Below are 25,294 nucleotides of genomic sequence, written 5' to 3' on the forward strand. Positions count from 1 at the left end.
ATTGCCTTGCCTGGGAGACCTCCACCGGAATTCCCAATACCAACATGGTGAGACTGGTTCCCTCTGCCGAGGGTCCCGGGACTGTAACCTCTGGATCATCTCACTACTGCCACCTCTGGTAGTACACATCAAGCTGTATAATAAAAGAGCTAAATTCTGGGTTTGTGCGTCCTGAGTCTAGCCCAGTACTGTGGCTCCCCATGGGTCTTCTCCCTGTGGGCGTGGTCACCTGCCACAGTACCCTGGAATCCTCCCAAACACCGCTAAACTATAACAATATCCATAGACAACGGACTTTGTGGGAGTGAGCGAATATAGTTTGTAGTTGTAAATATGGAAATAGGTCCACCGTTCATAACCCAAATTGGTGCTGTAGTTCCTGTAAAGATAGTATCGTGCCCCCTCCCAATAGGGATCTACATATGTAATTTTCCACTTTTATCCTCACCCCCATAAGTCAGCTTTTACACACATAAGTCAGGGTATTTTATACCATGCACATATCAATGAAATAACCAGTTTTATCAATTAGTCTACCAGTTTGCCCAATTCACCTGTTGCTCATGAAAACCTTCCTGGTTCTTCAGCCTGAAGTCCCCCCCCCCCCCCCCCCCATTTCACCCAGACTCCTCACCCAGTGAGTTTTTTCACTTTAATGATATTTACGATCACTTACACCAGATATTAAGCAGAAATAAATATACATAAATAAAAGACATACACTTTGTAAGTTTTAAAATAGCAAATTATTTGCATAAATGTTGTCCCCGCCCCTAGCACACCTCTTTCTTAAACCCACAAAGTTACTCGTGGAATCCAATTTACCTGTGTAAGTTGCAGTTTTAAAATAGCATGTATTTTGCATATGTGCCATTTTATATGCGCAAGTGCTCATTTTGATTTGCACAATATTTGAAAATTCACTTGTTAATTTATCAGTGCTGGGCTAGGAAGATTTCACAGTCAAGATTTGCCTGACTAACCAGGAATTTTTTTGAAGTTCAACCCTTAGATGACTCAGCCCCAGTAGTGGCTTGGGAAACATTTAAAGCAAACCTCCAAGGAAACATTATTAAAAAGATTAGCCAAAGTAGGAAGAAGTCCTTAGAGTAGAGATGTGAATCGGAACCGGAATTGTTTCGGATTCCGGTTCCTATTCACATGTGTTTTTTTTTTCCATTGGGCCCGATCGCGGTTTTGTTTATCGGCTGTGCCCGAGCCGATAAACAAAAAACCCACCCCGACCCTTTAAAACTAATACCTTAGCTTCCCACACCCTCCCGACCCCCCTCAAAAACTTTTTACAGGTAACAGGTGGTCCAGTGGGGGTCCTTGGAGCGATCTCCCACTCCCGGGCCATCGGCTGCCACTATTCAAAATGGCGCCGATGGCCCTTTAACCTTACCATGTGACAGGGTATCCATGCCATTGGCCGGACCCTGTCACATGGTAGGAGCACTGGATGGCCCGCGCCATCTTGTGCTCCTACCACGTGACAGGGGCTGACCAATGGCACCGGTAGCCCCTGTGACATAGTAAGGGCAAAGGCTATCGGCGCCATTTTGATTACTGGCAGCCGATGGCCCAAGTGCAGGAGATCGCTCCCGGACCCCCGCTGGACCACCAGGGGCTTTTGGCAAGTCTTGGGGGACCCTCCTGACCCCCACAAGACTTGCCAAAAGTCCAGCATGGGTCCGGGAGCGACCTCCTGCACTCGGACCGTCGGCTGCCAGTATTCAAAATGGTGCCGATAGCCTTTGCCCTTACTATGTCACAGGGGCTACCGATGCCATTGATCAGCCCCTGTCACATGGTAGGAGCACAAGATGGCGCCGGCCATCCAGTGCTCCTACCATGTGACAGGGGCCGGCCAATGGCACGGATACCCTGTCACATGGTAAGGGCAAAGAGCCATCGGCGCCATTTTGATTGGTGGCAGCCGATGGCCCAGGAGCAGGAGATCGCTCCAGGGACCCCCACTGGACCACCAGGTACATGTAAAAAGTTTTTGGGGGGGTCAGGAGGGTGGGGGAAGCTAAGGGATTAGTTTTAAAGGGTCGGGGTGGGTTTAGGAGTTATTTTTGTGTGCCGTTTTTCCCGCCCTCCTCCAAAACGATAAGAGAACCCCCACGATCAATATTGTGGGGTTTTCCTAACGTTTTGGGGGAGCCCCCGATTTCTGACGATTTTGAAAATATTGTCCGATATTTTCAATCATCCAAAGCCCGATTCACATTCCTACCTTAGAGAGATTGTAATTTTAGAATGAAAACACCAGCTTACTTGCTCCAAGAAAGTATGGATGCAATTGCAGAAATGTTGACTAAAACGAGAAATATCTCAGATTCTCGCATTAAATTTTATGAACATGATACTAAAAATGGGTCAACTGCTCCTGTGTATGCTATGTAAGAAATTCCTGGCGAATACGATAAATGGTTTATGAACAAAAGTGAGCAGATCTCTCAAATTATAGGAAATAAATCAAATCTTACGATCCTTCTTTGCTGAACTGTACTCAGAGGACAGTTTTTCTTCAGAATTGATAAATGATTATCTTGAAAAAAGTGGTACTACCTAAACTTATTGAGGAGCAAAACGAAAGGTTGGCGGCCCCTACATCCTTACTGGAAATGCAAAAGGCAGTACAGAGTCTCCCAATGGCAAGTGTCCAGGACCTGACTGCTTTCATTTAGACTTTAATATATTTCTTCTGGAATTAGAACCTTTGCTACTTGGCACGTTTGAATATCTGAGGGAGCATCACTTTTTCCCCAAACAGGCTGACAGATGCCAACATAGTTCTGATTCATAAGAAAAGTCAAGATGAGTTATACCTTGGCTCATTGACAGATAACACTCAAATGAAAATGTTGGCCAAGGTACTTCAAATCAGGTTGGAAAATATAACTCAACTTGTTAAGGACAATCAAATGGGGTTCATTTTATTGCTGGCGAAAAATTTAAGATACTTATTGTTGATCTTGGCCTTTGATGCACAGAAGGCCTTTGAAAGGCTGGATTAGTTGGGGGGTTTTTTGTTTTTTTATTTTGCAGTACTTAATACTTTTAATTTTAGCACGAGGTTTCTTGGCTGGATAAGAGCCTTATACGCCCATCCCACTGCCAGAGGATTAACTAATGTTTTTTGGGGTTTTTTTTTACCAGATGCCTTTCCCATCAGATAGGGTACAAGACAGGGATGCCCACTGTCCTCTCTACTATTCAATTTAGCCATCAAGTTCCTGGCTCAGATGATTTGAACAGATGTTAATAGAGCTGGATTTCAATTTAATTACAGATTTACAAGATTTCCTTATATGCTGATGATGTTTTGCTATTTATAACTAGTGTTAGATCATCAAGCAATCTGGGTGCACACATTCTCTCTGAATATGGCAGGGTATCAGTTTATAAGATTAATTTTCAATAATCAGTCTTGGAACTGGAGATGGGGCTCATATACCTAATTGTCTTTCACATTTTAAATTGACAAAAAATGGATTTAAATCTCTAGGAATATTCATACCTAAAGTATGGTCGGATACCTATAAATCTAATTAAGATATAGGAGGACTTGAAGTCCTGGGATGGGTTGCTAGTGTCTTGGGCTGGTTGAATTAGAATTCTTAAGATGAATGTGCTGCTCAGGTTAATATATTTATTCTAGCATTTGCCATATTCATTACCCATGACATGTTTTACTAATCTTAATGGTATAGAATCTAGGTTTATCTGGCAAGGAAAGATGCTGCAGTTCATATTAAGTTTTTTTTTTTAATTTTTTATTCATGCTGAGTTTTACAATCTTTACAGAAGAAAAAGTTACATTGTACAGATTCTCATATAAATTTTAACAATACTTATATTTAAATAATATTTAAATTCATGTGTAACAATTTAAAGAACTGAAATTAGAAATGCCCAGGATAAGGAAAGAAAAGAAGAATTAAGCGGTTAAAGGAAAACAAGGGAATCCCCCCTATACAATTGAAACTGAAGACACCTCCTAGCTTTTTATCATATTGCCTCGCTTCTAATGCTAACTTTCAAGGGGGATGGGAATCAAGGAATTTTCATAATTGTGTAACTTCAAAATAAACATATTTCTGACCATTTCTCCATATTTCACATCTACATGGATATTTTGAAGTCATTTTTCCACCTTTATTTTCCACTTCTGATCTTAGCTCTAAAAATGTTTTCCTCCTTAACTGTGTCATTCTAGAAAGGTCGGGATATACCCAAACCTTCTCACCGTGGAAATTATCTGTTCTTTTCCTCATGAATAGTCTAAACATAGCGTCTCTGTCAGTCGCAAATACAAAAGAAACATGTAATGTAGTTCTAATATCGATCTTAGATTCTACAGTAACTTCTAATACTTCGGATAGATCTAATGATGATTCTTCTACTTTATTCTGTTCTGCTGTTTTACCCCTAGTATCAACATAGTAGCCAAAACATGTGCAACATCCTTGGACTATGGGCAAATCTCTTGGCCAGGATTATGCTTACTGGGCTTTTGGGAGGACGTCATTGAATATTTACCAGCGCAAATTATGTGACTACTTAATCCATGCGGCAAGGCTCACTGGAAATCTGACCCACTCATATCTCAATGGTATCTACATATTTTATTTATTTATTTTAGATTTTTATATTCTGCTTTTTGGCACTTTTAAGCATATTACATTCAGGTACTATAAGTTTTTCTCTATCCCCAGATGGCTTGCAATTTAAGTTTGTACCTGAGGCAATGGAGGGTAAAGTGACTTGTCGAAGGTCACAAGGAGCAACTGTGGAACTTGAATCCTGGTCTCCCCAGTCCATTGCTCTAACCACTAGGCTACTCCTCCTCTCCGATGTATGAGATTTCTCTAATAAAGAAAGTGACCTTGAGGGAGACCAACGCGCTGAGCCCCTGGAGCAGGCCCAGGACATTGCCAGAGGTCAGACCGGAGTGGGAGGAGCCACACAGACGCACAATAAGACCAGTGCGGAAGTGAGCCACACAGACGCACAAATAAGACCAGTGCAGAAGTGAGCCAAGCCAGGGAGACCAATGCGCTGAGCCCCTGGAGCAGGCCCGGGACATCACTAGAGGTCAGACCGGAGTGGGAGGAGCCACACAGACGCACAATAAGACCGGTGCGGAAGTGAGCCAAGCCAGGGAGACCAATGCGCTGAGCCCCTGGAGCAGGCCCGGGACATCGCCAGAGGTCGGACCGGAGTGGGAGGAGTCACACAGACACACAATAAGACCGGTGCGGAAGTGAGCCAAGCCAGGGAGACCAACGTGCTGAGCCCCTGGAGCAGGCCTGGGACATCGCCAGAGGTCGGACCGGAGTGGGAGGAGCCACACAGACGCACAATAAGAACGGTGCAGTAGCAGCGCCCCGCAGCTGCCGGCGCGCCGCCAAAGCCGTGCGCACCTAAGGGGTGTGCACGGCTTTGTCCGGCTTAGTCCAGCTTAGTCCGGTCTAGGACGGACTGGGACGGTCTAGAAAGGAGAGGCTCTACGCGCTGGACTCAACCACTGAGATCTTGGGCAAATAGTAGGTACTAATTTAAAACTTTTGATTCTCCACATGATTGTTTTCTATATATAAATTTCGTGCCATGCCAGCCAAGAGAAAGGGGAAGATGAGGGTTTTTCCCTCAGAACCCCTACCTCCTCTTTTGCAATTGGAAATAGATCGTTTTATGATGCAGCTAGAGAAGGAGGGTGCTGGTGAATCCTTTGGAGGCCCCTTGGAAGGAGACCGAGTGGCTTCCCAGGAAGAGGCTTCCCTCAGTCCTGATCACCATCCACCTCCAGTCCAGCGGGGAACAGATGGAGAATGGGCAATTTCGCCTACCGAAGGGGTAGAGTGAAAGATACCCTCTGAGGGAGCAAGTCCCGTGCTGATTTCAGGAGTGAGAGGAGTTGAGGATTTACATCCTGCAACAGAGGAGGCCTCAGAGTTTGCTGAAGGCCCACAACAAAGATCCCTCCAACCTGAAATACCCGAGGACATACAGCCATTAATAACAAGGCCGGAGACGGTTACATTAGGAGCTATATGGGATTTGGTGAGTGGCCTGAATGCCACTGTGAATAGGTTAGAAGGTAAAATAGATTCTGTTTCCTGCAATTTACAGCAACAACTTTCGGGTATTCAGAGACAAGTAATTGATGTTTCTACTAGAGTGGAGGCAACTGAGAGGAATATTAAAACTGTACAATCAATGAGTAGTATGATGATAAAAGATCAACTTATTTGTTCTAAGCGGTTAGAATTGCTTGAGAATAATATTAGGAAATTGAATGTAAGGATTGTAAACTTTCCAAAAATTGTGGGTGAAACAACTTTTGTTTCTTTAAAAAGATTTCTAATTGAGGTATTAGGTTTCTCTGAAAATTATTTACCGTCTGTAAATTCTTGTTTCTTTGTTAAAAAAAGATCCTCAGATTTGGCTATACCCATTCCTGCAAATCTTACTAGTTTTCTAGAAGATTCCACCTTACAGGTGATTGATAGAAACACGTTAATAGTGTCATTTATAACTACCGTTGATATTAGTAAATTAATGAAGGTTTACTTCCAGAAATTTCCAGTCTCATACATGGGACAAGATATAAAAATTTTTCCAGACTTAGCCCCAATCACTCGTAGTAAAAGACGAGAATTTTTGGTTTTGAGACCCAGAGTAATTGCTTTGGGTTTCTCCTTTCTCTTGAAATACCCATGTCAATCTATAATTAAACGAGGACATGAATCCTTTAATTTCACTCAGATTGAACATCTAAACCAATTTGTGGTGGCTAGAGAGCCTGCCACCTCGTCCCCAGTAGCAACCTAAAGTGTAAGGTAAAAGTTATAGTAGCTGCAATATTGTACCTTTTCAATGCAAAAGTTATCTTTGTTTTTCTCCTTTTTATTCCCTGCCTCTTGATCTCAGAAGTGGTATTTATACTCCTATAAAAAAATTTCAAATTAATTATTGGTGGTACTTCAACAAAATTTAATTTCTTATATGATGGTATATTTTGTTTATTAACAGGTAATGTTGAAAACTCTATTTGCATCAAATGTTATATTTGAATGAAAATTACTATGTTTGTATGATGAAAAATTAATAAATAAATATTTAAAAAAAAAAAAAAGGGACCTTTTCACTTCAGAAAAAATATGGCCATGTATGATATAAGAACATAAGATATACCATACTGGGTCAGTCCAAGAGTCCATCAAGCCCAGTATCCTGTCTCCAACAGTGGCCAATCCAAGTCATAAGTACCTGGCAAGTAACCAAACATTAAAGAGATCCCATGCTACAAATGCTGGCAACAAGCAGTGGCTAAGCCCTATTGATTAATAGCAGTTTATGGACTTCTCCTCCAGGAACTTATCCAAATAGTCTTTAAACCCTGCTACAGTAACTGCCTTAACCACATCCTCTGGCAACAAATTCAAGAGCTTAAATTTGTGTTGAGTGAAAAATAATTTTGTCCAATTTATTTTAAATGTGCTACTTGCTAACTTCGTGGCGTGCCCTCTAGTCCTTGTATTATCCGAAAGAATAACAGTTTCACTTGACAAAATATGGGGCAAATACTGGGTATATATTTAGTTCTAATCCTTGTATTTCCATCAAGTTTGCATAAAGGGATTTAGAGTATTTCAATACTTCATCAGTTTTCTAGTTTTATATTTTGGGAGACTGAAAGGTGTTCTCTTTTTTAAAATGTATCTGGGCCTGCATACTTGACTATTGTTTGTTGTCTGCTGGTTTGTTAAATGAAAAGATTTTTAAAAAAAAGTGATGAATTGGTTTCTTGGAATCAGGATCATCATATTGAGGCTACTGTTGATACCTTCCAAGATGTTCAAACACTCAAGGAAAGATAAAGAAATTTTAGAGAGGGGTTCAGATGAGATTAGTAGCTAATTAGAGGCAAAAAAGCATGATTTTGTTCCCTACAAAAGAGTACTTTGTTTCTAAGCACAGTATAACAGAACTAGGGTTAGGGTAAACTTTGAATACATCCTGGAAAGGATGCACCCTGTGAGTGATCAGTGAGTACTGATCACTCACACCCTGATCACTCACAAAAATACCACTCTGAGAAGTATACATTTGTTTGGAATACTAGGTGTTTTGCAAGTTAACCTCATTAGGAAAACCCTTTTAAGAGAAAATACAGATGGATTTCCTGCAGAGGGTCTATTTGGACTCTGCCAGTTTTTCAAGTTATGAGACCAAACCATTTGCAGTAATTAAACGAGTCTTGGTAGAAACAATATTAGAAACAAAACCAATTCTTCTTTTAGGCTTCTGTGGATTCCAAATGTCCCTCATGCTTGCAGTTAGGGTAAAGACAAGTTATATTATTGTGGCCAAGTGAATGAAAACTGAGAAGACAATTATTCACCACTAATGACTATAATCAGGTCAAAGAGAATTTTATGGACATGTCTCCTATTCTTGCTTGAGACTTTACATATGAATTAAGCACATATGGGTTTCATGAAGCACACAGGCAGATTTATAGAGCAATGACAAAGCCCCTTGTTAAGGCTTTTATTCTTTTAATAAACAGGTTGATTTATCAGTTCTAAAATGAATTTCGTTTTGTTGTTGCTGGAACACAAATCAGTGCTGACCCCTAGTGTCCTTCTCCCTGTCTGACATTGCATTTTCTTCTCTTTTGCTGTACACAGTGCTACACAACACTGCGAATTTACCAAGAAAATACGAGCAGCTGAAAAGAATTACAGTGGGAAGAAGATAGGATTCCTCACAATTCCATTTTCATTAATTTACAAAGCATGACACCAATCCAACAGAGTGGCTGGGCACTGTAAACTACATAGCACCTTTTCCCTCAAGAGAAACAGATATACGAGGCAATGTGAAGAAGGCCCAGTCCTTGGAATGGACAGCAACACAAGCCCACCCATATCATGCAAGCTCCTAAAGGGAAGTGAGTGCACAAACAGCCTTTTCTGAGTGTTTCACCAGAAGAATGCTCTCACAAGTACAGGGTATGCCACCAATTTCCCTACAGGCTCAGTGAGCAGCTGTGGCCACTGGGATGGGCATCACATTTCAGCAGACTTTTCACCATTCTGATTTGGACAATTTTACACAGCTATGCAAAAATGTATTCATGTATTGTATCCAATGTATAGCTTGCTCTTCTAACTGTTATTAATAGTGAGTTAAAGCAAAACCATAAAGTCAGCATGAATTATATAAACATAACCAAATAAGACATAAAAATCACATAAAATCCTATTCTTAAAAACAAAAACATTCAATTTGATCTGAATTTCATAACAATTTGCACATCAAATAATAAAAGCAGCATAAGCCATGACAAACTCATAACAAACACGTTATTACTCTGTGTAATTTCTGCATTGGTAAAGCACATAAGTAATACCAATTTTCATAGCACATAAGTTCACTTTGAAAATTCTCAAATAATCCATACAAAGTTACACCTGTTCTTTGTGGCGCATAACTTGTACATGTTCACTTATGTGCATACTTTTTAAAATCAAAAGCATGTGCCTGAATCCCAACTCCACTGAAACTCTGCCCCCTGGAATGCCTCTTTTGTGGGCATTAAAGTTTACACAAAATCAGTTTTGCACACACTTATGTGCACAAACCCCATGAAATACTATAAGGAGCCATTTATATGCATATTTTATACTCGTAAATTGCTTTGAAAATTACCCCACTGCATAAAACAAACAAACAAAAGTGAGACCTTTTTATTGGGTTGCTTAATACATTTGTGACTAGCTCTGGAGAGTTCTGCTCCCTTTGAGGCAAAGGCAGTAAGCTGCGCTCAGCCCAGCGCAGTTTAATACTCAGTTATGCCACTTTTTTGTGTGCAAACTTTGCTGCCGTTGCAGCAAGGTGTTTTGCACATAAAATATTTGCACACAAGGAGGTGCATTTAAGTCAGCACCCTCGCATGGAAATTCCACAATAATAATGGCATTAGCTCCCTCCTCCTCCTCAATGCAGATAAATGTTTTCTTACTGCTAGAAATCTATCTACTAGTCAGAGGTGGAGTAAAGTTTCCAGTAATGTTAGTCTACAGGCAGGAGTTGGAGTTCCAATGCTGGGACCTGTAGTTGTGATTTTATGCACAGAAAACGCTTTTTGTACAAAAAAACAAGTTTTATATGCAAACAAACATTTGTGCACCAAAAAAATGCTTTCTGCACTGAGAATTCATATTTTATGCAGAGAAAAGCAAGTTTGCTTACCGTTAAACGGTGTTTTCTGTAGATATAGGATGAATTAGCCATATTGTCTGGGACATGCTCTGGCAGCCCTGGGCAGAGCTTCTCTCCAAGATCACAGAGCTTTGACTCTGTGCGCCTGTATTGGTCTTCTCACGTGATTGCCATTTCTCCTCAGTCTGTAACACAGCTTAACCAGCGTAGCGGGAATGGGGAGGCTGTCCAGAAAGGTAGGTGGGTTAACATGGCTAATTCAACCTATCTACGAAAAACACTATTTATGGTAAGAAAACTTGCTTTTTTCCCCATTGATAAGCAGGCTGAATTAGCCATGCTGTCTGGGAGTTCCCAGCTCAGGGTTGACTGCCGCACACTGCAGTATGCCGATGCAGGAGTGGGCGTCTAGCCCTCAGAGAAGTAATTGTCCTTGTGTGCACAAACCGCAACTGTTGTGGACAGTCTCTTCTATTTGTGTGCTTCAATACTGCCGAACCTAGAGCTGCGTCCAAAGATGCCTGCTGGTCCAGACAGTAGTGCGACATGAAAGTATGCAGAGGTGACCACGTGCTGCTTTGCATATATGTAATGGTACCTCATGAACATGTGCAATTTAAGTCGCTACTGCTCTTACTTGATGCACTTTAACTGGGTCCGAAAGTTGTGTCAAGCAACTTGAGTAAGAAAAGTGAATACACTGGGATATCCAATTCAATAAAGTCCACTTTGCAAATGGGTTGAAGGACACAAAAAGCTATGAAGTTCTCCCTTCTGACTGCGTCCTTTGCTTGTAGTAAGTCAGCGCCCTTTTGCAGTCTAAGGTGTGGAGGATCCTCTCCCTGTTATTTTTATGTGGCTTTGGAAAGAAGGTAGGTAATGTGCTAGTTTGGTTCAAGTGGAAAGCCAAGAATACCTTTGGTAAGAAGGAGGGATGAATGTTCAAGGTAACCTTATCACAGTGGAAATGCAAATATGGAAGGTAGTGAACTAGGGCCTGTAGCTTACTAACTCGTCTTACCAAAGTCAGTGCCATCATGTGAGCAGTGTTCATGGGTTTAAAGGATGTTAGCATGAGCTGCTGCAAAACCAGATTTTTGTCCCAAGGAACTGGAGGTTTTGTTACAGGTATCCTCAGTTTTAAAATCTCTTTCATAAAGCGTGACATCAGAAGATGGTTCGACACAGGAAGGCCATTGCACGGGTGATGATACGCCGCAATAGCGCTTACATGGACCATAAGAGATGCCGTCGCCAACCCTGATTGTATGCAGATATTGTAATAGAACTTCGGGTGAGTAGGAGAATAGGTCTATTCCCTTGTCCATTCCCAAGGCAATGTAAAACTGCCACTTGCCTTGATAGTTTTTCCTTGTGGAAACTGTCCTAGCCAAGATTAAAATGTCTTGGACTCCTGTGGACAACTGCAGATGGTTCAATACTGTCCTCTCAATCTCCAAGCGGTAGAATGAAGCAAGAAGAGCATGGGGTGTAGCAGCATACCCCCTTCCTGGGTCAGTAGATCTATGCTGTCTCCCAACGAGATAGGAGCAGTGATGAATAACCGAACTAGATAGGCATATCAAGGTTGTCTTGGCCACGCCGGAGCAATGAGGATCAGGTCCGCAATGTCTGCAATGCATTTTTGGATCATCTGGGATATTAGTGGAATCAGAGGGTAAGTGTAATGGAGTCCCTCCAACCAAGGGATGAGGAACACATCCTGTGCAAATCACTCCCGGCTGAGGTAGACATAGAAACATAGAAACTTAGAAATGATGGCAGAAGAAGACCAAACGCCCCATCCAGCAAGTTTTCACACTTATTTTTCTCATACTTATCTGTTACTCTGACCTTTCTGTTCTGTATCTTTGCAAAGAGATCCATGTATGGGAGACTCCATGCCACGAAGAGATCATCCGCTACCTTCCGGTTGAGAGTCCGTTCATGCGGATGGAATATCCTGCTGTTGGCTTCGGTGTTCACAATCCCCAGGAGACAGGTCACCTGCAGAGAGATGGAGCATGCCTCTGTCCATTCCATGATCTGAATCTCTTCCTTTCATAGGATCTAGGAACCTGACCCTTCTTCTTTGTTTATGTAAAACATGGCCACCTGGCTGTCTGTTTGGACCATGACGTTTCTTCCTCGAAGGTGATTGCAGAACGTGTGGAGGCATTACTTATCACTCTCAACTCTAGGAGGTTTATTTGTTAGGTTCTCTCCAATGGCGACCATAAACCTTGCATCTTTAAATGCTTTAAATGAGCTCCCCAACCTCTGGTTGATGCATCTGTGGTCAGAACTAGTTGCTGTGCCAGGCTGCGGAACAGGGTTCCCATAGTAAGGATTGCAGGGACAGCCACCATGCAATGTCCCTTTGATTGGCCCGGGTCACGATCACCATTTTGGACAATGGTTGAGTAAATTGGGTCCATTGAGCCTTTAACCCCACTGCAGGCGGTACATATGTAGTTGAGTGAGTGGAATCACATATATTGCTGCCACCATGTGTCCTGGAAGGGTTAAAATTTGATGTGCAGAGGGGCATGTACAATTCTTCAATTGTGTAGCTCGAGTGCGAAGGGTCTGAGCCCTGTCTCCCGGCAGGAACTCTTTCCCCAAGATGGTGTTTATAATGGCTCCTATGAACTGAAGAGATTGCGTCGACTGAAGGCTGGAGTTCTCGTAGTTTATTATGAATCCTAGCCCTTCTAAGCAATTTATCATGTCCTTTAAATGTGTCTGAAGAGTAATCACCTTCCTTCTCAGGTGGGCCACCACTACCACTAAACACTTTGTGAAAATTCTTGGGGTGAATGATAGTCCAAAGGGAAGCACCTTGTAATGATAATGCCCTGCATTGACCTGGAAACATAGGTGCACTGGAATGTGGGAGTAAGCATCATTGAGAACCAGCGAGCACATCCAATCATTGGGTTGTAGAAAAGGTAGAATGGATTTGAAGGATGTCATCATTATCTTCTCCTTGCGAATGAATTTGAGGCCCCGTAAATCCAAAATTGGACGGAGACCTCCTGACTTTTTCGGAATGAGAAAGTATTGGGAATAGAAAACCTTGTTGAACCAGTGTGAAGGTACCACTTGGACTGCTTGCTGTTAACGTAGTAAATTCACTTCCTCTTGCAATAGTCGCGCTTGAAGGAACCCCTCACGGACAGTGCTCAATACCCAACGGTCTAATGTGATTGCTGCCCAAGAGTCATAAAATTTAGATATTCTGCCCCCTCCCCCACCCGTAGCTGCTGCCGGGCCTTCCTCAAAAACTCTGTTGCAGCTTCTAGTTGGTGCCTTGTCGTCGTCTCTGCTGAAACTGGCCCCTTGGCTTACTTCTGGGCTGTGACTGTTGTGGCTGCTGCCTGGGCTGTTGGAATGCCGGTGTATGATAAGGTGTGTTCGTCCTGAAAGGATGCTTTTGGTAATAAGATTTCCTGTAGTTTCAGTAATATCCCCTGGCAGCGGGTTGTTGTTCCATCAGAGAAGCTAGGGACAAGACTGTTACTTCTGTTCCTTAAACTGGGAGACGGTCTCCCACAGCTTGTCTCCAAACAGGTTGTCTCCCTTACACGGCAGATCTGCCAACGTTTCGTGGACATGATGTGTGGTGCTGGCCCTAAGCCAGGCCATTCTGTGGGCTGCAATGGCCGCCGCCGATATTTCAAATGCTTCAAACACCATGTGAAGGAAGTGACACAGTCCTTCCTCCAGATCCATGAAGGGCTAAGGCAGCGCATTGTCTGATGTGTCAGCTGTGAAGTAAAGCTTGAGGGACTGTAGACACTCATATAAGTATTGAGTGATGTAGAATTGATGTTGCTGAATCTTGGCATTCAACATAGCCACTTGGAAGGCTTTCCTTCCAAACTTAACCAGGCAACGATTTTCCCTACCTGGCAGAATGTTCGACTATAGCCTAGATTTTTAGACTTCGTATTGGCCGATTCTACAACTACAGAAGCATGCAGCAGTTGCACCATTCCATAGTAAGGGGACCTCCTCATCTGGAACTTAAGGTCAGTTTTCCTGGACTTTGCTGCCCCAGAGAAGGGGTATTTCCAGGTCTGTCCATTACAACATCCAGGACTGCATGGGAGGGCAAGGCTGTAGGCTAGGCTGGAACCTCAAAGAACTTTAAAATCCCTAAGAACTCCATTCTTGGGTCTGGCACCTTTTTGGTTTCGATCTTCAGAAGTGCCCCCACCTTCTCAATAAATTTAGAGTATGATAGGTCCACTGGGAGCAAGACGGCTCTGGTGGTTCCTCCAGCGGGTCCAACAGGATTCCCTTGGAGGACCCTGATGAAGTTGGGGAGATTAACCAGTTTCCAAGTCTGGTTGCGGGGAGAACTGTGGATGAGGACCCACAGTCTCATCCCGTGGGTTATAAACCTCCCATTGTAGGGACAGGGATTCCATTGTAGGAGAGAATTTTTCCATCGAGGGGTTGGGTGGTTGATGCCCTTGCTTGCCACTCTCCAGGGACATGAAGAAATTGCTCAGAATCGCAGAGATCTGAGACAACTCTTGGGAAGCTAATCTTCCCTCTCTAGGGATTTACTGTCTTTTCTTCTGGGCGGTGGGGGTGATTCCCTCCTGCCCCCCCTCCTGGTTGGTGGAGGTACTGCAGCTAATACAATGGTGGAATCAGGACCCTTACTGCGTTCTGTTGTATTCTCGTCCCTGTGGGACGGTTTGTGCCTTTTTGCCAGAGGCTCCTGTAGTTGAGGCGAGTGCTTCTTCCTTCTTGACACTGAAGACATGTCTGACTACACTCTCTGGGATGAGCCAAAGGATCCCACAGAAAATAGTTCATCTGAAAGCGGCTCCATATCTGAGAAACCCAGCTCAAGGAGCTCCTCCGGCAAGAAAACCACTTAAGGATCCTTCTCTGGTTTCCACTTGTGAGAGGCCTGCTTCTGGGGAGGTTTGTACTTCCCCACCGTCTCTTCCAGCATCGCGTACATCAGTCTTACACTTGGGAGATATCTGTGTCGATGTGAGCGGGGCTTGGGAGCCACGTTTCGGTGCACTGTGGGGCTCTGCGACGCATCCCTGTGTCATGCGTCTGGACCTTCCTTCTTCAACGTATGTGTCAAGTCGCTTCTGTCATGCTTGCTCTGTTTCAATACCTGCGTCGGTCCGTGGATCTCGATGCTGCTGACTGCTGCAGACACTGTTTTTGGTGCAGGTCTTGTCGACGCATCCCCAGACGCCTGGTGTTTCTTTGGGGTGTGGGGGAGATGGAGCACTGTGGGAACATGTCCCACCTGGCTCTGTCCCATTTTTCTATTCAGTGGGCCCAGGGAGGAGGCTCTTCTCGACTTTTCTGGTCGATGAGTCTTCGGCACCGGGGATGAATATGAAGAAAGCCATTCTGACACCAGGGCATAAGAGCTGCTGCCCTCCTCCCTTAGACGCACAATCTTCTGGGCCCTCTGTCTCTGAACGACAACTGACCACAGTCCCTGCAGGTGGACTGGTCGTGTTTAGAGATGTAGTAATAGTTATGCCCATCTGTGATGGACATAACCTTGCTGCATTGACAATATTTAAATCCAGGCAGCTTGGGAGCCATGGTAGCACTTAAAAGTGCAGTTTGGGTGATTTCCTTGCATGAAAAAGTCTTCAGAGGAGAAGAGAGAAGAGCTCCGTGTACAGCTAGCAGCACGGAAGAAGAAAGACCGAGGAGAAATGGCGATCATGCAGGAAGACCCGCGCAGGTGCAGAGAGTCTGTGATCCTGGAGAGAAGCTCCACCCAGGGCCACCAGAGGACGTCCCAGACAGCATGGTTATTCATCCTACTTATCGACGGGAAAAATCAATTTCACCATAAATCAGGTTCTCCAAAAATAAAGTGCGATTTTTGCGCCCAAAAAATGCTTTCTGAACTTTATACATGGAAAAGATTTGTGCACATAAACCATGTTTTCTGTGCATAAAATGATTAATGTTCATAAATCATGTTGTGCACAAAGCCTTTTTTTGTTTACATTTGCTGGTTTGTGCATTTTTTTTAAACTCCTGATGCATTAGAATACCATTCGCTTATTGCATCAGGAATTTAAATAATTACCTTTGTCCGTTATCTGTGCGCTGAATTTCAGCGCACAGTTTTAATGCTCAGCTTTATGCATGAGCTCACATTATGTCAATCCAAAAGGAGCTAAGGATATTGTTACCCAAATACATAGGTAAAATACAGGTTGCTTTACAATGGTGATAGCCAATAAAAAGCTATCACCTGCAATTTGTTTTATTGCTCTTTATTTCCATGCATCAAAGTAGACTAACAGCAATTACACTACTTGACTCAGTTATGCAAAAGCCATTCCTACAAGTTCTTTTTATTTTTCAGTCCTAACTATGCTGATATGCTGTTTAACGGTCTGAAAATATTTAATGCTCCTCATGTCAGCACTGTTTGAAAAAAAAACACTGCTCTATGATAGCTGCAAGGCTCGTTTGCAAAGCAGCACCCTAGGTACTTCTTTCTATACATTGGCTTGACATGTAGCTCCAGAAATCATGCCCTTTCAAGCCACTAAGAATGATTCAAGTTCTAGAAATTACCTCCACTCATTTCCCAGACATTACTTCTGTGATACACCACAGTGGCCTAGATACCCTGAGTTTGGATGTCTCTTGAGCTGCCATATCTGAATTGGCCTAGATATATTATTTTAGAGGCTAGGAACACTTTATAGACTGAAAGATTTACTGAGGTATAAGTTTTGACAAAAAGAGTCCGCTTTTTCAGATTCATCTAATATATGAAAAGCAAGTTTGCTTTCTGTAAATAATGTTTTCCGTATATAGCAGGGTAAATTAGCCATTACATGTGGGCAATGTCATCCAGTGGCACTGAACAGACAATCCTCTCTTAGTAGAGCTTTCGTTCTACTGAGCAAGTAGGAGGCTCATGTGGCATTGCCACATGAGCCTCCTCAGTCAATTTGAGAGAAAGGTAGTCTATGCTCCAGGGAAGTGGGCGGGCATTTAGTATGGCTAATTCATAGTAACATAGTAATGACAGCAGGAAAGGACCAGATGACTCATCCAGTCTGCCCAGAAAGCTTCTTATGGTAATATCTGCCGCTCCGTGCAGGATATCCCATGTTTCTTGCAAGGGTAGTAACTGCCACTCCAAGCAGTTACCCCCAGGCCTTATGATAAGGGTAGTCATCCTGCTATCTATGGAAAACACAGTTTATTGTAAGCAAACTCATTTTTTCCATTAATAAGCATGGCTGAATTAGCCATTACATGTGGGGAGTGCCAAGTATTTACTGAAAAAGCAACCTAGATCCCACCATAGTAGTCCTGTTCACTACTGAGTGAACAGGACTACGCAAAACTGCTTGTCCGAATTTACTATCGCTCCTTAGCTTGTCCAGACAGTAATAGGACACAAAGGTATGCACCAATGGCCAAGTTGCAGCTTTGCAGATATCTTTGAGAGGAACAGCTCACAGATGAGAGCCACTGATGTAGTCATGGCACTAACTTGATAAGCCTTGGTGTCTAATTTATAGGCTTGCTAGCATATAACAGTGCACAATGCAGTCTGCTAGCCAGTTGGATTATAGATATTTGGCCACTGCTATGCCCTGTCAGTTCAGATTGTAAGAGATGAATAGTTGAGATGAAACAGTGTTCTTCTCTTGTAGTAAGCCAAGACTCTTTTACAGTCTAAGGCATAAAAGGCTTTCTCAGCTTTATGTGCATTTGGCCTTGGGAAGAACATAGGCAACACAATGGCTTGATTAATATGAAATGCAGATACTACCTTTGGTAGAAACTTTGGGTGGTTGCAGAGCACCACTCTATTGTGGAAGAAATGTGCATAAGGTGGATAATGTACTAAAGTCTGAAGATCACTGACTCTTCTGGCTGACATAACTTCTACCAGGAATATTACTTTCCATATTAGGAACTTAAGAGAAGGAGAAATTACTACTTACCTGATAATTTGCTTTTCTTACTACAGACAGGTGGATCCAATGGGTTATGCACCTCTACCAGCAGATGGAGACGGAGCAAAGCTGACATCACAGTATATATCCCTGAACTAACATCAGCCTGCCAGTATTCTTGCAAAAGCTAACTGTGGACACACTAACCAAAAGCTTGATTATTAACAACCTCTCCAGAACTCAGCCAACAGGAAACCACTGAACTCAGACAGTGGAATGACAATTACTAGTACTCCCTGGAACACACAGCCATGCAGGAGGACCATAGCACAACCATTTGGCAGCCAAGGGCAGGAAGGTGGATCCACCTGTCTGTACCAAAGAAAAGGAAATTATCAGGTAAGAAGTAATAGTCTTGCAGCTATCATAGAGCAGGTGGATCCAGAAGCAGTGGGATGTATCAAAGCTACTCCCAAACAGGGCGGGAGGCTGCCTGCGGTCTAGTCAAAACCGCACATGTGAAGGCTGCATCCTCTCGGGCCTGTATTTTCAGGCGATAATGCCTGAAAAAAGTGTGTAAAGAGGACCACATCGTAGCTCGGCAAATGTCAATGGGAGACAATCTAACTTCCGTCCAGGACACTGCCTTAGCCCTAGTGGAATCAGCACTAACCTGCCTAAGCAACGGCTGTTCAGCATGCACATACGCCTCCTTAATCCAGAAGACTATTGAAGCCCGCGATGCCAGCTCGCCCTGTTTACTTCCACCATGGAGAACAAACAGGGAATCCATCTTCCTGAGAGGTTTAGAAACCTCCAGATACCTCAAGATATGCCTCTTGACATCCAAGGACTGTAACAGTCGAATTCCTCTGCATCTCTTTCCCTGTCCAGAGATGGCAGGGAAATGAACTGATTCACTTGAAAATCCAAGACCACTTTTGGTAAAAAGAAAGGAACAGTACGCAGCTGTATCATCCCCGGAGTCATTCATAGAAACAGCTCCCAGCAAGACAAGGCCTGCAGCTTGGATACTCTACGCGCAGAACAAATTGCCACAAGAAATACCATTTTTAAGGTCAGTAACCTGAAGGAAAGGTTACGCATCAGTCGAAAAGTAGGGCCCACTAAAAAATCCAAAACTAGATTAAGACTCCATAAGGCACTGGTAACCACAAGGGAGACAAAGATGCTTCACTCCTTTCAAGAAACGGGCCACGTCTGGATGAGCCAACAAAGGTCCACCATTCACTTGACCTTGGAAATAGGCAAGAGCTGCCACCTGTACCTTTAATTAATTAAGGGCCAACCCTTTACTCAATCTATCCTGCAAAAATTCCAAAATGAGTGGGATCTTAACCAAACGCAGAAGAACCCCTCGATCTTCACACCAATCCTCAAACACTCGCCAAACACACTCATAGCCTAAGGAAGTGGTGAACTTTCTTGCTCATAGCAAGGTGGCAATCACCACAGTAGAATATCTACTTTTCAACAACCGAGTCCTCTCAATTGAGTCGGATCTGCCGTAACAGATCCCTGTGCGCCTGAAACCGGAGGGGATAGTCCACCAGGAGGCTGCACAAATCTACATACCACGGTCTTCTGGTCCAATCTAGTGCCACCAGTAGCACCATCCCCCTGTGAATCTCAATCTTCCGAATCATTCTGCCCAACATGGGCCATGGGGGAAAGGCATACAGCAGCTTGTCCTCCAGCACGAGGGCATCGATGCCCAAAGACTTTGGATCTCTCCCGCGACTGAAGAAGCAAGGAACGTTTGCATTGCGAGCAGTCGCCAGAGGGCCAGAAACGGAAGACCCAATGATCCACTATTAGCTGAAATGCCTCATTTGACAATTTCCATTCTTCTGGATCCAGCTCTTCTGCTGAGAAAGTTGGCTCTTACATTGACTCTTCCTGCAATGTGTGAGGCTGAGATCTCCTGAAGATGCATTTCCGCCCATTCCATAAGTTGGGCTATATCCTGAAACACTTGCTAGCTCTTGGTTCCTCCCTGTCGACTGATGTAAGTCACTGTTGTTGCATTGTCCAACATTATCCGGACCACTCGACTCTGCAATCGGTCACTGAACTGCAAGCATGCCAACTGGATGGCACGGGCTTCAGCAAATTGATGTTCCAGATAGCTTCTTTTGCACTCCAGCACCCTTGCACCGTCAGCTCCTGACAGTGAGCTCCCCAACCTTGGAGGCTTGCATCTGTTGTGAGAACTAACCAGTCTGGTGATCTTAGGGAAACCCCCTTTCTTAGGTGATCCACTTTTAACCACCACTGCAGGTTAGTGCAGACCTTCATCGGTAGGTGAAGCCGAATCAAATAATCCTGAGACAGTAGGCACCAACAAGATAGCAGAGTGCGCTGAAGAGGACACATATGCGCCCTTGCCCACGGCACCACTTCCAAGGTCACCGCCATCAATCTAAATAGGACCACACTGTCAGGCGATCGTGTTCATCAATAGACACACCTGCACCATCAATTTCTGAATACAGCTCTCCAGCAGGAACACCCTGCCCTGTTTTGTGTTGAACCGAACACCAAGATACTCTAGCAACTGTGATGGCTGAAGATTGCACTTGGCCAGGTTCCCCACCCAACCTAACTCCTGCAACAAGGACATCACCTTGCACGAAACTCTAAGGCTCTCTTCCAGATTTCTTGGCCCGAATCAGCCAGTCATCCAAGTATGGATATACCAGGATCCCATCCTTTCTCAACTCCACCGCCGCCACCACCACCATAACCTTGAAAAAGGTTCTGAGTGCGGTGGCCAAACCAAAAGGTAGAGCTCAAAACTGATAATGATGCCCCCAAACCGCAAACCTAGAAATTGTTTATGCTCTAGCCAGATGGGAATATGCAGATATGCCTCAAACAAATCCAGAGACATCAGAAACCCCCCTGAATGTATTGCCATTATCACTAAGCCCAAGGCTTCCATGCGAAAACAAGTCACACACAAATGACAGTTGACCCATTTGAGATCCAGGATTAAGCGAAAAGAGCCCTCTTGAGCACAATGAAATATATGGAATATCAGCCCATATTTTCTTGAGACATAGATACTGGAACCACAGCCTGCAGACTGAAGAGTCTTGACAACGTACACTCCACTGCCTGTCTCTTCTGCGAAGAGTTGCAGGGAGATACCATGAACACGTCCCAAGGAACACTGCAAAACTCCTACACATCGTCATCTTTTATCAGCTCAATAAACCCACTTGTCTGATGTGATTTTGACCCACCTCCGATAAAAGAGAGATGATGCCCTACCTCCTCTTCCTGGGGGTGGGTTGGCACCCCTTCATTGGGAGGCTCGGGGAGCTCCACTGCCCAAATCTGGGCTGCCTGGGATGAAAAAACTGAGACTTACCCAAAGGTCAAGCCCTCTGGAAGGCTGCTCCTTTGTAGGGTCAAAAACATTTGGATCCCCTAGTTCATCCTCTCATCCTTCTACGGGAATAGTCACCTGGTTGGAAACGGCACACACAAGTGCATCCACTTTCAGAAAGCGCAATTGCTCTCTTGCAACTGGATCTAGGAGGTACAGTCCTTCCCCAAATAGATGCCCAACCAGGCACACAACTGTACGTACCGGACGCACTAGCACGAACTAACGGAACTGAAGAGAGCAGCCTAACACACAGCCTTTCATGAACTTGGAAACTAATGACTTGCTCTCGATCTGAACATTATTAGCCACTATGGCACTGATGAGGTGGAGACCCTGAATCAGAAAGAATGAGTAAATAGTTCAGTAACTTCTTGGGTTCGCATGCGAACAGATCCAAGATATTGTGTTTACACCATTGGAGAATCTTCTCATTTAAACCTGTACACTCTTCTGGTTGATGTTTTTCTGGCAGACACTTGAAGGTCCTCAACTTCATTGGGTAAAAAAACAATTCAGCAATACTGAGTGTTCAACATCCAAGCTGTCAAATTGAGTGAGAGAAGGTTCAGATGAAATAAGCTTCCCTCTTCTTGAGTTAACAAGGATGGATCTGACCCAAGAGGAATCTGAGAACTGCTAGACAGCTGTATTAAATACATGAACCAAACTTGTCTGGGTCATGCTGGACCTATCAGCATCAGATTGGCCCAGTCTTTGAGCTCTTTTTGCACAGTTCTGGCTGTTTGTTTAATCTGTAGAAATGCATACATGAGATCTGCATTCCAATCAAACAGAAAAGCATCCTGAGCTGATTAGAGTTCACTTGGAAGAATGGAATCTTGCAAATCTTCTAGGCTCTGCAAAATATGAAGTGGAGGCCAATTGGATGTGAGTGGTACCATAGAATAAATGGGGTCTGGAGTCTCCAGGTTAGTTCTTGCTCTAATAATTTTGTTGTTGTAAAGTCTCTGGTAATCGTGGGGGAAGGGGTATCATATTCTGCCTCTGTCAAGATTGCAAGTAGGCCAGCATATAGCTACACAGAAAGTTCTGTAGCACAATGCGGCGATGATGGAGCAACCTGCCCCAATGATAAAGCTGTTGAGGGCTAAAGTATTTCACTTTCTGGGTCTCATTGCATTGAGGATTTATGCACCAGCTGTGCCGATGCACCTAAGACTGCTTTTGGCTATCTGGCTGCTCTGGCAACTTCACAGAATAGTGCCTTTTCTACTTCATCACATGTCTAACTCAACCCCGAGGATTCAGCCTGTTCTGCTGATGGGAGAGATACAATTGAGGAGCTCCTGCTCAATATGTTCTGGGGAAGCAGATGAAACATCCGTCCACAATGATTACAGTTGGTCTGGTCATGGTCCAGTCCAAGACAGTGGAGTTCATGTTCACAAAAAACAGCCCTTGAACCCATTCACCATGCATTCCTTCTTACTAGACATGGTGGGGACCAAAAGGTCTTAAATTTTGTTTTGTAGCTTTAAAAAGTGCTGTTTGGGGCTGCTGAGACTGCGAGTAAAGTGTAACTTTATTCTTTAAAGATATTAGACCTTCACAGAAAAAAAAAAAAAAAAAAAAAAAAAGATGATGACCATGCTGGTGCCTGAATGCAAAAAGACTGAATGGGCTCACAAGGCAATGCACTAGCAGGAATTCCTGCACTATGCTCAACAGATCAAAAGCTTTTACTAATTTATCCTGTTTATCGATGAAAAATGAACTCATGCTCAAAAGCTTATGCCTCAACATATCTTTTAGTCTATATGATGCCACCAGCCTTTGTGTCATTTTTGGTACTAGAGATTAAACACAGCTACTCCTCTGTAAATGTTTTTATAGTAGTTTCTAAATGACAACATTCTGTGACTTGAAACACATACACACACCTGATCCCCCTACATACTTGGAAGCATTACTAAATCTACTGAAAGAATCACAGAAAAATACAGATACAAGAGACTATAGATGGGATAAAGGAGTTCAATAAAATCAGCATCAAATGATCTTGCTTAATGTTTATAACAAATTTCATGGGTCTATCAGTGACCAGAAATCTACCCTGTACACATGCTGAGGGAAACAGGTACTCACAAACTGAAGCAGTAATAACCCATATATAGGAAATGTAAGAATGTAACCTACAGAAAAATTCAAGTGTAAGAATGCAAAGCAAATTATTATATTTATTTTTTTTTACTATAAAAGGCTGCTGGAGATCTGAGTTAAGAAACAGCTGATCAGAACACAGGGTGCCCAACCCAACAGTCCAGTATGCTCCTAGCACACCTAAAATAAATACAATATAAGTCCACCACCACAACTTTCTCTGCCTATGTTACCGATTCCCAGTATTAAAGGATCTGTGATACAAAGTGATTAGTGCTGACCTGCATTCACAATGGCATCCACTTCCAGCTTGGTGATATCACCCCGGAACAAGGATATTTTTTCATTCAGGTCCTTATCCTTCTGATACTTAACCTCCTCAGGCTGTTTAAGTTTCGCACCTATAAAGGAGGCAAACCCTGCATGAATAGCATCTGTAGTTTATAAAGGGGCTGTTACTAATACTCCTAAGCCCCACCTAACTCTGCAAGGCTCAAAAACTTCACCATTCTATAAAACAACCTGCTGTTACATCTTACTGCCTGATTTACTAAGCTTTAGGCCCCTAGACACAGAATGGGAAAAAGCCTTAGTAAATCTGGCCCATTGAGCCCAGCTTTCAAATCTATCTGCAGTATAACATTTACACTCACAAATGGACATAAGAAGAAAATGCTAGTATTTCATAAACTGTGCGCAGCCGCGTGCATGTTATAAAATCTGGGGTCGGCGCACGCAAGGGGGCGCGCAATTGTGCACCTTGCGCGCGCCGAGCCCCCAGGCAGTGCGGCTCAGATAGGGCTCGGCGCACGCAAGGTGCACAATTGCGCACCCCCTACGTGTGCCGACCCCGGATTTTAAAACAAGCGCGCGGCTGCGCACGCATGTTATAAAATCGGGCGTCCATTTGTGCGCGACAGGTTGCGCGCACAAATGTACGCCTGCGCGTATGTTTTAAAATCTGCCGCTATATGTGCATGCTTATAAAATATCTGCCTCCTCATTTATTTCTTGGTGTTTTTGTGTAGTGATGCAATTATTTTGCACGTAAAATATACATCAGTATGTTTATAAAATGGGTAGAGAAAGAATGTGGAGGGAACTTCCTTATCCCCCCACCCCACCTTCCCTTCCCCTAACCTTTCCCCCCTACCTTTTCCTTTTTGCTTTCTTTGTTCCAAAACTTACTTCAGCCCTGGGGCTGAAGTAAGTTGCGAGCGCCGGCCGATTGCCAGCGCACCATCCCAGGCCCAGCAGCCGTGCGGAGGCCTCCGGCCCCGCCCCGCTCTTTTTTGCAAGCCCCGGGACTTACATGCGCCGCCGGGCCTTTTGAAAATAGGGCGTAGGGCGTAGGGCTTTTAAAATCTGCCCCATACTGTTTTGAAAATAACTGCACACTGGCTTGAAATCACAATTTCGCAAACCTCTCTACCAGTTCATCAAGACCATCTAGCACCTCACCCAGATCACCCACCCCAAAACTGCAGACAACAGACAAGTCAAATTTCACTTGCATAAGTTGATTAAAAGATAAATGAGTACAAATAAGTTCAATAATCTATTCACAATCTCTTAC

General features: G+C 43.6%; 1 protein-coding gene across 2 annotated transcripts in view; it reads right to left on the reverse strand.

Annotated features, from left to right (window-relative positions):
- Positions 1 to 25,294, reverse strand: part of MACROD1 (mono-ADP ribosylhydrolase 1) — a 1,081,925-nt gene that overhangs the window by 998,226 nt on the left and 58,405 nt on the right. For both annotated transcript variants that reach the window (XM_029614733.1, XM_029614734.1), the window contains exon 3: positions 24,000 to 24,119. In XM_029614733.1, coding sequence (XP_029470593.1) covers positions 24,000 to 24,119 — 120 coding nt within the window. The remainder of the gene's footprint in view (positions 1 to 23,999; positions 24,120 to 25,294) is intronic.

Source organism: Rhinatrema bivittatum, chromosome 8 (assembly GCF_901001135.1).
Source record: "Rhinatrema bivittatum chromosome 8, aRhiBiv1.1, whole genome shotgun sequence".
NCBI lineage: Eukaryota > Metazoa > Chordata > Amphibia > Gymnophiona > Rhinatrematidae > Rhinatrema > Rhinatrema bivittatum.